Source organism: Dipodomys ordii, unplaced genomic scaffold (assembly GCF_000151885.1).
Source record: "Dipodomys ordii isolate 6190 unplaced genomic scaffold, Dord_2.0 Scaffold54, whole genome shotgun sequence".
NCBI lineage: Eukaryota > Metazoa > Chordata > Mammalia > Rodentia > Heteromyidae > Dipodomys > Dipodomys ordii.
The window spans coordinates 4,394,684-4,411,338 of NW_012267270.1; the positions used below are offsets into that span (position 1 = coordinate 4,394,684).

At 49.4% G+C, this 16,655-nt stretch overlaps 2 protein-coding genes across 2 annotated transcripts in view; both read right to left on the bottom strand.

Moving 5' to 3' along the window:
* The window catches only part of Tsga10ip (testis specific, 10 interacting protein), a 10,548-nt gene extending 10,047 nt beyond the window's left edge, over positions 1–501 (bottom strand). Inside the window, exon 1 of the mRNA XM_013020897.1 lies at positions 373–501. Within this exon, the coding sequence (XP_012876351.1) occupies positions 373–501 (129 nt within the window). The remainder of the gene's footprint in view (positions 1–372) is intronic.
* Positions 502–14,578: 14,077 nt separating this feature from the next.
* Positions 14,579–16,534, bottom strand: Drap1 (DR1-associated protein 1 (negative cofactor 2 alpha)). The gene is made up of 6 exons (XM_013020952.1): positions 16,430–16,534; positions 16,237–16,330; positions 15,998–16,117; positions 15,795–15,888; positions 15,236–15,324; positions 14,579–14,812 (listed from the first exon to the last, which is right to left on the bottom strand). Exons 1-6 carry the CDS (start codon positions 16,482–16,484, stop codon positions 14,707–14,709), a joined length of 558 nt encoding a protein of 185 aa, XP_012876406.1. The 5' UTR covers positions 16,485–16,534; the 3' UTR covers positions 14,579–14,706.
* Between the last annotated feature and the right edge of the window lie 121 nt (positions 16,535–16,655).

Genomic DNA, 16,655 nt, shown 5'->3' on the forward strand with positions numbered 1-16,655 from the left:
CTACCACTTGAGCTACAGCGCCACTTCCGGTTTTCTGGTGGTTTATTGGAGATAGGAGTCTCACGGTCTCTCCTGCCCGGGCTGGCTTTGAACCGCGACCCTCAGATCTCAGCCTCCTGAGTAGCTGGGATTACAGGCGTGAGCCCCCAGCGCCCGGCCCCAAATTACTTTTTAATTCATCATCTTCATCCCATACCCTTTAAGTTTCCTCCTCCAGCGTCCCTGTCACCTAAACCTGAGTTCCAGTCTCATAGCTTCTTCTCCGAGCCTCACTCAGCCCTGGCTTCTCCTGCCTTCAGATGCCCACCTGCCACTGGGCAGTTAGAAGTCACCCTCCTACACACATCCACACGCTGCCCCTTTCCCTCTCACCTGTCCTCTCTGGGAGAGGCTGGACAGAAACTTGATCAGCCCTTTTGTTTTCCCTGGAGCCTGTGACAGCAGATCCTGCTTGGGTCTCCTGGAAGTGGCCCTGACCAACTGTTGATGGGGGTTTTGCATAGCGATGTCCTCCTTTTGCCCCGCCCCCACCTGCTGTCCTGGAACTACCTGCCTGGTCATCTCCATGGCAACTAGTCCTTGTCTAGTCTGAAGGACTCTGGCAAAAAGTATGCCCTGTAGGGCTCAGCCAGGGGAGGTGAGGCTGACTTCCTTCCAGGGGAAGAATTCACCAGGATTTGAGAACCAGACACAGAGCCTTGTGGGACACAGAGCCTTGTGGGACCTAGGGTAAGTCTTCTGCCCTCAACAGGCCCATGTCTGCCCATCACTTGTAAAAGTAACCTGAGGGCTTGCCATCTCAAAGGGTCCTCAGAGCTGGGCCCCAGGGTCTCATGCCTGTAATCCTAGCTCCTAGGAGGATGGCAGTTCAAAGCTAGCCAGGGTGTTGTATGAAAGGAGAGAAGGTTAGCATTCCCCTTGACAAGGATGGAAGAGGCCCTTGGGCCTGACAACACACATATGGTTAAGGCATTGCCACCGACTTCGTGGCCTCTAACCATTTTTTTTCCAACTTTGGTGCAGGGGGAGGTAGGGGGAGCGAGGAGGATTGGGTGGGAGGACAGGGGGAGGATGGGAAGGAAAAACAAAGGAGGAAGCTACAATGCTTGATAAGAAATGTACTCATTATCTTGCCCATGTAATTGTAACCCCTCTGTACAGTATTTTCACAATAAAATTTAAAAAAAATAAAATAAAAATATATTAACAATTATTTTTTCTCTTTTTTTTTTTTTTGGGTCCTGTTGTGGGGCCTGAACTCTGGGCCTGGGCGCTGTCCCTTAGCTCTTCAGCTCAAGGCTAGCGCTCTACCACTTGAGCCACAGTGCCACTTCCAGCTTTTTTCATTTTGCTTATGTGGTGCTGAGGAATCGAACCCAGGGCCTCAGGCATGCAAGGCAAGCACTCTACCACTGAGCCACCTTCCCAGCCCTAACAATTATTTTTTTAAAAAAAAGCTAGCCAGGGCAGGAAAGTCCATGAGACTCTTATCTCCAATAAACCACCAGAAAACCGGAAGTGACACTGTGGCTCAAGTGGTAGGCACTAGCCTTGACCTGAAGAGCTGAAGGACAGTGCCCAAGCCCAGAGTTCAAGCCCTACAACCGACAAAAAATAGTCCCAGGAAGAGCCACCACTAGGGTGGCTTAGGCCATCTTTTGAAGGCTTCAGAATCAGGGGAGCAAGTGGGGTAACTCTAGTGTGAGGCCAAGATCCTGTGTCTAGTGTTTTAGTTCAAAGGCCAGAGAGCCTAGACTTGGGTGCCTAAGGCAGTAGAAAAGTCTATCTGATTCTCCTTTGGCATCTATGCCTTCTGCCTCCAGCTAAGAGGATGATACTGCCTACACTGAGGGCAAATCTTCCCCATTCACACTAATCTGGAACTAGCCTCAGTTTACCAATTCCTCAATCCAGTGAAATGGACACTAAAATTAACTATCATAGATAGCATTTTGCCCCCCTTTTTTGAGTTAGGCACTCAAGTTAAGGCAATCCTTGAACTCATAGTTCTGCCTCAACCTCCTGAGTGAGGGATTACAAGTATGAACCACTGGGGTTGGGAAGGTGGCTCAGTAGTAGAGCGCTTGCCTTGCATGCATGAGGCCCTGGGTTCGATTGCTCAGCACCACATAAGCAAAAAGAAAAAAACCGGAAGTGGCGCTGTGGCTCAAGTGGTAGAGCGCTAGCCTTGAGCTGAAGAGCTGAGGGACAGCGCCCAGGCCCAGAGTTCAGACCCCACCACCGGACCCAAAAAAAAAAAAAGTATGAACCACTAAGCTAGGATTGTTTTTTGTTTTTTGGGTTTTTTGTTTGTTTGTTTTGGTCGGTCATGGGGTTTAAACTCGGGGCTTGGGCGCTGTTCCTCAACTCTTCAGCTCAAGGCAAGCACTCTACCACTTGAGCCATGCGCCACTTCCAGTTTTCTAGTGGTTTTTATTGGAGATAAGAGTCTCCCAGACTTTCCTGCCCGAGCTGGCTTTGAACCATGGTCCTCAGATCTTAGCATCCTGAGTAGTTAGGATTACAGGCGTGAGCCACCAGTGCCCAGCTGCTAGGATTGTTTTATCACTTTGTTGTTGCTGTTGATGATCAAGTGGCTGGAACTCAGGGTCTGGGTACTGTCTCTTAGCTTTACCACTTTGAGCCACAGCTCCACTTCCTTTCATTGATGATAAGAATCTCACAGACTTTGCTGCTGGGCTGGCTTTGAACCTCAATCCTCAGATCTCAGACTCCTAAGTAGCTAGAATTACAGGTGTGAGCCACCAGCACACGCCTGTCACTTTTTAAGCCCTCATCCAGATCAAGAGTATGAAGGGATCAATGATGGATTTTGAAAAAGGAAGTTGGTGATGACATTGATTTTTGTGTGTGTCTGACTGGGACTTGAATTCAGTATCTGATGCTTTTGCTCATTGACTGGTGCTCTACCACCCTATCTATGCCTCAACTCCAATGACATTTGGAAAGAGCTGCTATTCTGATGAGTCCCCAGGTGTCTAGGGAGCTACATCTTTTTTCAGTGCTGGTATCAAACCAAGAGATTTGTACATGCTAAGCAATGTGCTCTACCACTGAGCTATATCCCCAGCTCTTTTTTGGGGGGGAGAGGGTGGCTGTGATTTTTGACAGAATTGTGATTTGAACTCACATCCTGCATTTTACAACTGGAGCCTTGCCCTCTGTCCTTTTCTTTTTTCTTTTCTTTTTTTTTTTGTCGGTAGTGGAGCTTGAACTCTGGGCCCGGGCGCTGTCCCTCAGCTCTTCAGCTCAAGGCTAGCACCCTACTACTTGATCCATAGCACTACTTCTGACTGTTTCTGCTTATGTGGTGCTCAGGAATTGAACCCAGGGCCTCAATGCATACAAGGCAGACACTCTACCACTGAGCCACCTTCCCAGCCCCTCTATTATTTTTCAGGTAGGGTCACTCCTTTTTGCTTGGGGACAGCCTCAGACCAGGATCCTCTCACCTTTTCCCATCAAGTAGCTGCGGTCTCAGATGTGAACCGCCATATCCATCTTGTTTGCTGAGATAGGGTTTCATTAACTTTTTGCCTAAGTTATCCTGGAACCCAGAACCTTCAGATCTCTGCCTCCAAAGCAGATAGAATTATAAGCATGAGCCACTATATTCAATTCCCTTGTTGCTGTTTTTTTTTTTTTTTTTTTTCGGTCATGGGGCTTGAACTCTGGGCCTGGGCGCTGTCCCTCAGCTCTTCAGCTCAAGGCTAGCACTCTGCCACTTAAGCCACTGTACCACTTCCAGTTTTCTGAGTGGTTTATTGGAGATAAGAGTCTCAGGGTCTTTCCTGCCCAGGCTGGCTTTGAACCATGATCATCAGATCTCAGCCTCCTGACTAGCTAGGATTACAGGCGTGAGCCACCGGCGCCTGGCCTTGTTGCTGTTTTTTTTAATAGTAAAGTTTAATTATGAAAAAAATCTTTCAACATATACAAAAGAATATTAGCCCTTGCTGCTCCACCTTTGAGTGATAGAACTCCAGGTATGCAGCACCACAACCAGTGAGCAGCTACCCTAAATGTGCTACAAGCCACCTGGAAGGCTGAGGGGCTCTCCAAAGCCCTAGAGTCCAGTGGGTGAGCAGTACAGGCAGCCCCAGAAAGGACGGGTCCTGTCTGCAAGGGGAGTTGCTAGAAGTAAGGCAGAAAGTAGCACTGTAATGTGAGGCTCCCAAGAGAGAGTCTGTGTGGGTTGGAACAGCCCAAAAGAGCCCCGTCCACTTCCCAGACTTGCAGGGGACAGGGGAGCCCACAATGAAACTCTGAGAGGACTGTTGGGGGACCCCTAGGAAGTAGCTATTAACTCTGTCATACATAATCACCCATGAACAGTTACCCAGCACCCATCATGCAAATGCCTTCCTTTCCTTCCCTCCCTTCCCTCCTTTCTTCCTCTCCTCCTTCCTTTCCTCCCTCCCTTTCTTCCTCTTTCCCTTCCTTCTCACCTTCCCTTCCCGTCCCTCCCCTCCCCTTCCATCTCCTCCCCTCCCCTCCCCTCCCCTTCCCTTCCCTTCCCTCCCCTCCCCTTCCATTCCCTTCCCTTCCTTTTCCCTTCCTTTTCCCTTTGTGTCTCTGTGGTGACTCAGAAGGCTGAAGAAGTAGAGCCAGCTGGGGAGGGGCAGAGCAGGGCAGACTCTTCAGCAGGGCTGCAAAGGCCAGGAAAGCAGCGAGCATTTCCTTGTAAATCAAGTTCAGAAATGTGGCTCCTAGGCTGGGAAGGTGGCTCAGTGGTAGCATGCTTGTCTCGCATGCATGAGACCTTGGGTTCAATTCCTTAGCACCAAATAAGCCGAAAAAGCTGGAAGTGGTGCTGTGGCTCAAGTGGTAGAGCGCTAGCCTTGAGCTGAAGAACTGAGGGACAGTATCTAGGCCCAGAGTCTAAGCCCCATGACTGACAAAAAAATACATTAAAAAAAATGTGGCTCTTACAGAGGACTGGGCATTTTTGCTTTAGTGTTTTGTGGGTTTTGATGGGTCTCTTTTTTGGGTGGGGGTCTGGTTGTGGGGCCTGAACTCTGGGCCTGGGTGCTGTCCCTCAGCTCTTCAGCTCAAGGCTAGCGCTCTACCACTTGAGCCACAGCACCACTTCCAGCTTTTTTCTTTTTGCTTATGTGGTGCTGGGGGATTGAACCCAGGGCCTCATGCATGCAAGGCAAGTGCTCTACCACTGAGCCACCTTCCCAGCCCCATTGGTGGTTTTTTTGTTTGTTTGTTTTTAGTAGTCCAGGAGCTTGACCTCAGGGCCTGGGAACCATCCCTGAGCTTCTTTTTGCTCAATGCTAGCACTCTACTACTTGAGCCACAGTGCCAGTCTGGGCTTTTTCTGTTTATGTGGTACTAAGGAATGGAACCCAGGGTTTCATGTATGCTGGGAAAGCACTCTACCACTAAGCCATATTTCCAGCCAGACTGGGCATTAACTAATTTCTTTCCTCCGTTTTTTTTTTTTTGATTTGGGGGGGGATAACTGGAATTTGAACTCAGAGTCTCACACTTATTTGGTTTGCTCACTTGGCCAATGCTCTATCACGTGGCCATGCCTCCAGTCCTTGTTTTTGATGGTTAATTGAAGATAAGGGTCTAGAGGACTTTTTAAGCCCAGGTTAGCTTTGAAATTCCATCCTTGAGGTCTCAGCCTCCTGAATAGAAAGGATTACAGGCATGAGCCACTAGAGCTGGCTAGGAGATTTCTTTAGTGACTTCAGGACTTTTAAGGAACAGAGGGCAGTCAGAGGCCCATTCCCCTGTCTGGCTGCGAAGGAGAAATCACAGAGGAGGGCCCAGGATAGAAACAAGACTTGTCTGGGAGAAAGACTGGAGGACTTGGGCTGAGGAACACAGGGGAAAGACCACAGAGCAGAAGTCAGATTAGCCAGGCTCGTAATCCTAGCTACTCAGGATCTGAGGATTGTGGTGGGAAGCCAGCCTAGGAAAGTCTGAGATTCTTACCTCCAGTTAACCACCAAAAAAAAAAAAAAGCTACAAATGAAGGTAGGGCTCAAGCGATCAAACACCAGCCTTGAGAAGAAAAAAAAAAAAAAGCTAAGTGTCTAGGTCCTGAGTTTAAGCCTTAGCATTAGAACAAAAAAAAAAAAAGAGAGAGAGATGGTTCTAGATCTGTGGCTGTTTAGTGGTTAGGAGAGGTCAAAGAGACCAGATGGCCTTGGAGACCAGATGTAGCAGCCTGTGAGAAAGAAGATTGCTGAGCAAACACGGGCTCCCTGCCAGCTGAAGAATGCCTTTTACCCAAGAGTGAAGTGACTGTGGCAAAAGCCACTGAGAGGTCAAGGCAAGGCCAAGAACTCACAACTGAATGCAGCAACCTACTGGTTCCCTAGGCCCATTCTCCAAAGACACATCTAAGAGGCCCATCGCAGACCCAGGCTGTGGGAACTGGCCAGGGCCAGCCCCACAGGAAACTTGCCCTTTGGCCATAGTTTAGGAAAAAATTATTTTCTTCTTGAGACTGGAAATGTGGCTTAGTGGTAGAGTGCTTGCCTAGCATGCATGAAGCCCTGGGTTCCATTCCTCAGTACCACATACACAGAAAAAGCCCAGAGTGGCACTGTGGTTCAAGTGGTAGAGCGCTAATCTTGAGCACTTGGGACAGTGCCCAGGCCCTGAGTTCAAGCCCCAGGACTGGCAAAAAGAAATTTTTTTTTTTCTGGTTATGGGGCCTGAACTTTGGGCCTGGGCGCTGTCCCTCAGCTCTTCAGCTCAAGGCTAGCGCTCTACCACTTGAGCCACAGCGCCACTTCCAGTTTTTTTCTTTTTGCTTATGTGGTGCTGAGGAATCGAACCCAGGGCCTCATGCATGCAAGGCATGCGCTCTACCACTGAGCCACCTTCCCAGCCCCGAAATTTTTTTCTTTACAATGAGAAACTTGTATATTCTGTCTGCTCTGGAAAAAAAAAGTTACTATGTTTGTTTTTTGTTTTGTTTTGTTTTGTTTGGCTGCCATGAAGTTCAGAGCCAAAATTGATCATTCAACTCATAAAGCCTCTTATTGGCCTTTAGGGTCTATGTATTTGTATATTTATGTTCTTGTTCCTGATCTTTCTTTTCTCATTCCAGTTACATTTCATAATCTTGGTTCTCCATTTCTATTTCCCACTTCTAGTTTTTATTTCATCTTCCTTGTTCTTAGTGGACTCACCTCGGATATACTGGGAATAGGGTAAATATACACATTTATGCCATTCAGCAAACCCATTGTCACCAAAAAAAAAAAATCTAAACTTCACAATGTTTGGCAATCAGTGAAGTATTACTACATTTACAAAGAATAGGATAGACAGATAAGCCAATGAGATAGAATTGAAAGTCCATAAATGTAAGAGCCCTTACATTTTGATCTATTGATTTTAGACGATGGTCTTAAGGCCAATGGGAAGTCTTTTCAACAAATGGTGCAGAGAAAACAACTACCCCAGTATCGATTCACTACCCCAAAACTGATTCACTTTCTTGTTATGTCAGAGATGACTTAAGACAATGGTAGGGGGCCGGGTGTTGGTGGCTCACGCCTGTAATCCTAGCTACTCAGGAGGCTGAGATCTGAGGATCGAGGTTCAAAGCCAGCCCAGGCAGGAAAGACCTTGAGACTCCTATCTCCAATAAACCAACAGAAAGCTGGAAGTGGCGCGGTAGCTCAAGTGGTAGAGCACTGGCCTTGAGCTGAAGAGCTGAGGGACAGCGCCCAGGCCCAGAGTTCAAGCCCCACGACCAACAACAACAAAAAAAAGACAATGGTAGGATGTGAACTTTTAAGACTGAAGCAAAACTTGAAACAGGAGAAGGGAAAGAAAAACCATCTTGGGATATCAGGGCAGGCAGCTTCCCCATCCCATAACCCAGGCCTGGCCCCCACAAGGCCCCGCCCATGCAAGGCCCCAACTATACACTTGCCTACCCAGCTATCCTGTCCAGCACTGATCTGTGCCCTTGTGACCCTTGCTCTCTCCTGTCTCTGTGTGTGGCTTTTTTTTTCTTCATGGCTCCTATCTATACCTGACCATTGAGTGTTGTAGACTTTTGGTGCCTCTTGCCACCTTGCCTGGTGGCATTACAGGACAGCCATGACTGTGGTGGTTTTTGGCCTCTGCAGAGCAGGAGCAGGCTAGGGAAGGGCCCTGAGCAGCTGTTCAGTGAATGTTTGTTAAGTGATTGCAGTCAAACCTTTATGCTAGCCGCACACCTGGCAGGGCCATGGTTTGCTTCCCTCTTGGGGGAAATAAGTCAGTTCATTCTGAAAGATACCTGATAGTGTCTTCCTTCCTTCCTTCCTTCCTCCCTCCCTCCCTTCCTTCCTTCCTTCCTTCCTTCCTTCCTTCCTTCCTTCATTCCCTCCCTCTCTCCCCTCCCCCCCCACCTCCCTCCTTCCTCCTCCCTCGCTCCCTCCTTCCTTTCTTTCTTTCTTTGTTTTTTGGAATCCAGTCGTGGGACCTGAACTCTGGGCCTGGGCGCTGTCTCTCAGCTCTTCAGCTCAACGCTAGTGCTCTACCACTTGAGCCACAGCGCCACTTTCGGCTTTTTTCTTATGTGGTGCTGAGGAATCGAACCCAGGGCCTCATGCATGCAAGGCAAGCACTCTACCACTGAGCTACCTTCCCAGCCCTCTTTCTTTCTTTTTTTGATCATACAGTGCACAGGCTAAAGCAGCTTGTGCTCCTTGGTTTGTTTATGGTACTATGTCAGCAGTAAGCTTGAAAAGACTCTCTTTTAGTGTGTGTGTGTGTGTGTGTGTGTGTGTGTGTGTGTGTGTGTACATGGTACTAGGGTTTGAACTCAGGGTTTGGATTCTGACCTTCAGCTTCAGTGAGCCACAGTCTCACTTCTGGATTTTTCTGTTGATGTGATACTGAGGAATCAAACTCAGGGCTTCCTGCATGCTAGGCAAGCACTCTATCACAAAGCCACCTTCCCAGCCCTCCCTTAGCTTTTTTTACTCACCTCTAACCATGTCTAGGATGCATCTTTCTATTTGTGAGAGGTTTTACCCAGGAAACCTGACAGGGCATTGAAGCTAAGAAGAAAAAAAAATCCCTTTAATTAACACTCCCAGAGAATGCATAGACTTCCCTTTACCCCTATTCTCCCCAGGGTCAGTGGTCTGACTTTTTTTTGTGTCAGTGTTGGGGCTTGAACTCAGGGCCTGGATACAGGGAGGAAGCACTGACCCCCACGGTGGGGGTGGCAGTGAATCCTAGAGAGGTGAAGGAGCTGTCAGGTCCCTGAGCTCCAGGCCGAGGGAGAAGCCAGAGTTGGGTGGGTAAAGCCACTGAATCTTCCAGTTCTTCTCCCTCCACCCCCTCCCTAGCCTCGGGCCCCAGTCAATATCCACCTGGGCAGGTGTGAGGTAGGGCTTCACCCCACTGCCTTCTCCCCACTCTACACAGCTTCTGGGCTCTAAAGAGCTATTGCCAGATGAGCACTGGTGACTCACGCCTGTAATCCTAGATACTCAAGAGGTTGAGATCTGAGGATCACAGTTCAAAGCCAGACTAGGCAAGAAAGTCCCTGGGCCTCTTTTTTTTTTTTTTGGTCTTGGGGCTTGAACCCTGGGCCTGAGCGCTGTCCCTCAGCATTCCGCTCAAGGCAAGTGCTCTACCACTTGAGCTACCTTGCCACTTCCGGTTTTCTGGTGGTTTATTGGAGATAAGAGTTTCATAGACTTTCCTGCCCAGGCTGGCTTTGAACTGTGATCCTCAGATCTCAGCCCCCTGAGTAGCTAGGATTACAGGCGTGACACCGGCGCCCGGCTCACTTGGCCTCTTATCTCCAATGAACCACCAAAAAACCAGAAGTGGAACTGTGGCTCAGGTGGTAGAGAATACCAAGCCTTGAGTAAGAAAGCTAAGGGACAGTGCCTGGGCCCTGAGTTCAAGCCCCAGTACTAGCAAAAGAGAGGGAGAGAAAAAACGGAGAGGGAGATGGAAAGAGAGAGGGAAAGGGAGAGGGAAGGAGGGAAGGAGAGCACTGCTGTCAGTGCCACAAAAACACTGCTCAGCCAAGGCAGGACAGAGACGTGGGTGGCAGTAGAGGAAATGGAGCGCGTGGCAGGTGGTAGGGTGGAGGTGGGCACAGAGAGACTGGCAGAATAATAGAATCCACATAGAATCCGTGCCAATCCCCTGGCCACATAGAATCCGTGCAATTCCCTGGCCTGCCTCCTTGCTGCTCCAGCTGTTCCACCTGGAGCCCTCTCTACCGACAGCCAGGTGGCTTCCTTCTTCTTCCTCGTTTCCTGGGGTTTCTACTGAAATCTCACCCCGTCTGAGCTGCCCTTCCTCCTCCTTATGCACAGCACGACTTGCCATCTCACATGCTATTTGTGGTCTTCATTGTCTCCTTTAGAAACAAACTCCAAGAACATTTTGCTCACACAATCACTACCACATAGAACATTGCTTCATGTGCAACAGGAGACAGACAGACAGACAGACAGGCAGACAGAGATAGAGACAGATATAATTTTTGTGTGTATGCCGCTCCTGGGACTTGAACTCAGGGTCTGAGTGCTGGACACATAGCTTTTTTTTTTATTGTGAAAATACCGTACAAAGGGATTACAATTACATGGGCAAGATAGTGAGTACATTTCTTATCAAGCATTGTTGCCTCCTCCTTTGTTTCCCCTTACCATCCTTTTTTTTTTTTTTTGTCGGTCGTGGGGCTTGAACTCTGGGCCTGAGCACTGTCCTTCAGCTCTTCAGCTCAAGGTGAGCGCTCTACTACTTGAGCTACAGCGCCACTTCTGGTTTTCCAGTGGTTTATTGGAGATAAGAGTCTCATGGAGTTTCCAGCTCTGACTGGCTTTGAACCACAATCCTCAGATCTCAGCCTCCTGAGTAGCTAGGATTATAGGCCTGAGCCACTGGTGCCTGGCCAGGCAATTAACTTTTTCACTCAAGGCTAGCACTTTATCTCTTGAGCCATAGCTCTACTCCCAGCTTTTGGTGGTGGTGGAAGAGTTTCAGGGACTTTCTTGCCCAGGCTGACTTTAAACAGAAATCCTCAGATCTCTGCCTATTAAGTTACGCATGTGAGCCACTGACACCTGGTGAGGCAGAATTTCTATGAAGATATAAAAGTATACAAATCGTGTGTGTGTGTGTGTGTGTGTGCGCGCGCCAGTACCGGGCCTCTTATTCTCTCTTGGCTTTTTTGATCTCAAGGCTAGAACTCTACCACTTGTGCCACACTTCTACTTTTAGCTTTTTGCTGGATAATTAGATCTCAGCCTCCTGAGTAGATGGGATTACAAGCATGGACCACAGGTCATTGGGCTCAAAAGTACACAAGTTTGTGTTTTTTTGTTATTATAAAGGTGTATTATAAAGGTGGGGTTACAGTTACACCAGTCAGGTAATGAGTACATTTCTTTTTGGATGTCACCTCTTCCCTTGCTGTCTCTCAGTTTTTCCTTCCCAATCCTACCCATAAATTGCATAGTTCATTTTCCACCACTGCATTTGTTCACCCTTTGTTCCTCCATTTCTGGACCTTCCCTTACCCTCCCAAAGACAGATAAACCAACAAAACAAAAAGATAAACCAACAAAAAGACAGATAACCCAACAAAACAAAAAGAAAAAAATCTGGTTTCCATTTCCTGGAGTTCACTTTGAAAAGTACTTTACGTGATCAGAGGCACATAGGCACGGAGCCTTTGTGTTCCTCCCTAGACTAAGCTCCCGTGGTGTCACTGTGTTTGAATGTCTGGCGTCCTGTATCATTTATCATGTCCCGGTATATTTTAGATCTAGCTTCTGCATATGAGAGAAAACTTGCCTTTTGTCTCTCTGAGCTTGGCTTACATCACTTAACATGATTTGTTCTAGATCCATCCATTTTCCTGAAAACGATGTCATATTATTCTAATGGCTGTGTAAAGTTCCAGTGTGTATAGCTACCACATTTCTTGGATCCACTCATCTAGTGTAGGGAATACACAGTCTTTTTTTTTTTTTCAATGGGTCTGGTCGTGGGGACTGAACTCTGGGTCTGGGCGCTGTCCCTCAGCTCTTCAGCTCAAGGCTAGTGCTCTACCACTTGAGCCACAGTGCCATTTCCGGCTTTTTTCTTATGTGGTGCTGAAGAATCGAAACCAGAGCCCCATGCATGCAAGGCAAGCGCTCTACCACTGAGCCACCTTTCCAGCCCAGAATACACAGTCTTAAGTGCACAACTGAGTATGTTTTTACCTACCACAGTTCCAGCTATAGTGTATTTCCAGATGCCTCTTATGGCCTACGAGTCTCCCCACCACTTAGATTATTTTTATACTGATTTCCACCATCACTGATTAGTTTTGCCTATCCCTGAACTCTATTGAAATGAATAACATCATCTGGTACACTGTTTTTGTTTGGCTTCTTTTGCTCAAGAAGACATCTGCAAGATATGTGCAAGAAGTTTGTTCTTCCAGCTGTTCTTCTATCACACGTAGGCTACCGTGTGTGCCCATTCCTCGTTGAGGCAGACGGGGAGCACTCTGCACATGTCTATTGGGGCTTTACTTCCTTTGGGGGATTTAAGGAGTGCAAGTGCTGAATTGCAGGGAAAATGGGTGTTAACAGACTAAACAAGAAACTGTAGCCATGTGCCAGTGGCTCATGCCTGTAATTCTAGCTACTCAGGAGGCTGAGATCTAAGAATCGTAGTTCAAAGCCAGCCCAGGCAGGAACATTTGTGAGACTCTTATCTCCAATTAACCACTAGAACACTGGAAGTGGCACTGTGGCTCAAGTGGTAGAGCACTAGCCTTGAGCTGAAAAGCTCAGGGACAGCACCCAGGCCCAGAGTTCAAGCCCTATGACTGACAAAACAAAATGAAACAACAAAAAAAAAAAACCTACAGTTGTATGCTGGTGGCTCATGCCTGTAATCTTAGCTACTCAGGAGGCTGAGCTCTGAGGATCATGGTTCAAAGCCATCCCAAACAATAAATCTAGTATTTATTTAGCTAGTATTATACTCATGAGTCACCGGCGCCTGGATTTTTTTTTAACATATCAATTCTCTTCTCCCCATCTTGTCCCTTGATCCTCTCCTGTCTAGAAGCCTGAAATCTTCTCCCCTCCCTCCCCTCTGAAGTCTGTAGTCTTCATTTTTTTCTTCAGTGCTAGAGATGGAACCTAGAGCTTTACACAAGCTGAACAAACATCTACCATATACTTCTCTTTCAGTCCCTTCATAACCCAGGTGAGGCTTATCTGGAGTTTCTCACCTCAGCTCTGTGAAGGTCCCATGGAGCTGGACTTCTCTCCATTGGTGGCACTGGATGTCTGTCCTCTCTCTGGATGGCTCATCTAGGTGGCCTGGGGTAGCCTATGCAGGCCCTCCCTACTCTCTGCTGAGGTCACCTGCTCTCCAGGTCTATACACCTGCCCTAGGCCTCCAAGTCCACATACCCATTTGACATCCTCAGTAGCCCAACAGACACCCCAAATTCATCCCAACCAAACTGATTGTAAGGGAAAATTCCTCTCCTTTCTCCCATGTTTCCCAGCTTGGAAACAGCCCCATCCCTACCAAAGGGCTGCAGAAAAGAACCAGGGAAAGGTTCTTATGGATTCCCACCCTCTACCCTTGTGCTCAGTCAAGCCCACGGTCAAAACAGGCCCAGTCTCCCCATATACTCTCTGCCTCATCGTACTCTGACCACTGCCACCCTCACCTGCGCTCTCAGGACGTCACTGAGGTCCCTGGATATCTCTGGCAGGAAGAAGCCAGTGACCTCATCAACACCGGAAGGAACCCAAGGCCTCCCTAGCTCCAAGAGTTTGAGAGAAATGTTTCTGGACCCAGGGGGGCAATGTAGCAGCCACCTCCAGGCTGCTCAGAAATGAGCATGGACAGACAGACTCCTCCATTCAAAAGCTGTGGTCAAAACCACCCCCTCCTGCTCCTTCCCACAAGCTCTCCATCGTGCTGAGTGCAAAGTTCCACAGTTTTCACGACATACTTTCTTTTTTTTAGGTTCAAGACCAGGATTCCATCTTGGTACCTGCCGCTTTCACTCATTGGCTGGCCCTCTACCAACTGAGCCACACCTCCAACCCCTCCTGTCTCTTTTTTTTTTTTTTTTGGGTCCGGTTGTGGGGCCTGAACTCTGGGCCTGGGCGCTGTCCCTCAGCTCTTCAGCTCAAGGCTAGCGCTCTACCACTTGAGCCACAGAGCCACTCCAGCTTTTTCTTTTTGCTTATGTGGTGCTGAGGAATCAAACCCAGGGCCTCAGGCATGCAAGGCAAGAGCTCTACCACTGAGCCATCTTCCCAGCCCCCTCCTGTCTCTTTTAAGGGCAGCCCAGGGAAAGGCAGAGGCCTGCCCCAGGTCACACAGAACAATGGGAAGCTGTCTACCCAAAGAGCTAGCACCTACTGGCTCAGGCCCTCAGCCACACCCCCATCTTCCTTTCTTCAATGCCTTGGGGCTGCCCAGCACCACCATGGTGACCAGTCTCCCCATTTGACACCATTTTCCCTCAGCCACTGTTAGCCCCCACTAACCCTGACCCCAGCAGGTAATGATGGGAAAGCAACCACAAAGCCCTGAACAAAGGCTGGGAAGACACAGGCTCTTTCATTATTTTTTTTAATAAATTTAAGAACAACTCCATCCTTTCTCCTCCCCCCAGAATAACTAAAACCAACTAAAAGGGGGTACAGCCAGAAGGCGCTAGGAATCATAGTCTTCTTCATCCTCTGCATCAGGTGCTGATGGGCCTGGGGGTGCCGGAGGCAAAGGCAGAGGAGAGGTGAAGGGCATAAACGGGGTCGGAGGGCTGCAGAGCAGAAAGTAGGAAAATCAGGCAGGCTCCCAACCCATTCCAACCCCAGGGAGCTCATACTCTGTAAAAATAGAAGCTATGGCCTACAGCAGATCAAACTGTCCTAATCCAGGTCCACCCACTGCCCCTGATCAAGGTGAAGACCTTCCCAGAGAACAGTCTCCTGGTCTTAAGATTTTCTCAGGAGCTAGAGGTATGACTCCAGTGGTAGAGCACCTGCTTAGCAAATGTGAGGCTCTAGTTTGAACACTGGTACCTCTAAAAAGAAAAAAAAAATTCCACCCTCTCCATCTGTCCCCTCTGACCCCCAAGTCTACCACACCCAACACCACCAAGTGGCCATGGGAGATGAGAGGGAAAAAACAAATGGCTCTGGGGAGTCTGGGAGCCCCTTCTTGGTGTTCCTGAGCTGCTTACCTCTGAAAGTGGGCAGGAGGGTGGCTGGCTTGGGGTGGAGGCAGTGGTGTGTCTTCTTCCCCATCAGTATCTGTGTCTTCAGACTCATCCTGTGAGCACAACAGGGGTGAAGTTGACAAGAAAAGGAAGGGAGCCAGGTGCTGCTGACTCACACCTCTCACACCTATAATCCTAGCTACTCAGGAGGTTGAGATCTGAGGATCATGGTTCAAAGCCAGCCCAATTAACCACCAGAAAACCAGAAATGGTGCTATGGTCCAAAGTAGTAGAGCACTGACCTTGAGCATAAAAGCTCAGGGATAGCGCCCAGGCCCTGAGTTCAAGCACCATGACCACCACCACCAACAACAACAAAAAGGAAGCAAGCAAGAAAAGGCAGGGATCTATCAATGGGGAGCCCAAAGTCCTGAAAGTGGCAGAGACAGAAAGAGACCCTTCAGAGACCCAGAAAGCACGGGGGCCACAGATAAGGATGACAGGAGGCCTCCAGCCAGCTCAGCTTCCCCTCACCATGAGGGGAAGACTGAGAGTTGGGGGTGAGGGAGCGGGCTTCACTTACCTCCTGTTCTGAGTCTGTCCCCGATAACTTCTTGTCTTTGCCTTTGCTTCCCATTCCACCATTTTTCCGGCCGCTGCTGCCTGGCTTCCGACCCCTTCAAGAAGGAACAATATCTGCCTTAAGGGCCTCTCCCTGCTCCTGACTCCCTCTGAAGCCCCCAACCCTGTTCTCTCCCACCTGCCTATTTGGCTCCGGCCACCCACCTGCGAGGACCTTTGTCCCCATCCATGTGGTTGTCTTCCCCATCCCCCTGCATGTCAGGCACGGATGCCACCAAGTCCTTCAAGAAGTCAAACTTTTGCTCCAGTTCGATGCACTGTTTCCTGGGAAAGGTGGGAGGGACAGACCCTCAGGAACCCTCCCCATCTCTGCCCGGCCTCGGGGCCCCTCCCGGTGGGGACACCGCCTCCCAGCGGCTCCTCCCGGCTCCCAGGCCACTCACAAGTGGGATGTGGTCATGGTCTTGGCGTTCCGGGACTGGGTCACCTGGCAGGCCTTCTTCAACAGCGACTCCAGGAAGAGTTCGAGCGCCCGGGCTGGTGGGGTGTCAAGGAGGACTCGGGAAAGGGGAGTGTCCCAGGCCCTCCCCACGCCCCTCATCGCGGCCAGCCTCCCCCCCCCCCCGGGCAGGATACAGATGATGACAGGCACCGCCGCCGCCACCTTCCCAATCTCTTCGTCCGTCTGCATGATCTTCTTGATCCTGGCCTACGAAAGGGGGCAGTGTTCGGGCGCTGTCGCCGGCGTCCCTAATGGGATGTTGAGGGGCGGGGAGGGGTACCCCGGGAGAAAGGGGGCGGGGGGCACCGGGCCAGGAGGGCCCCGGAGGGGGCGGGGCATCAAGGCCTCCAACACCCGAAG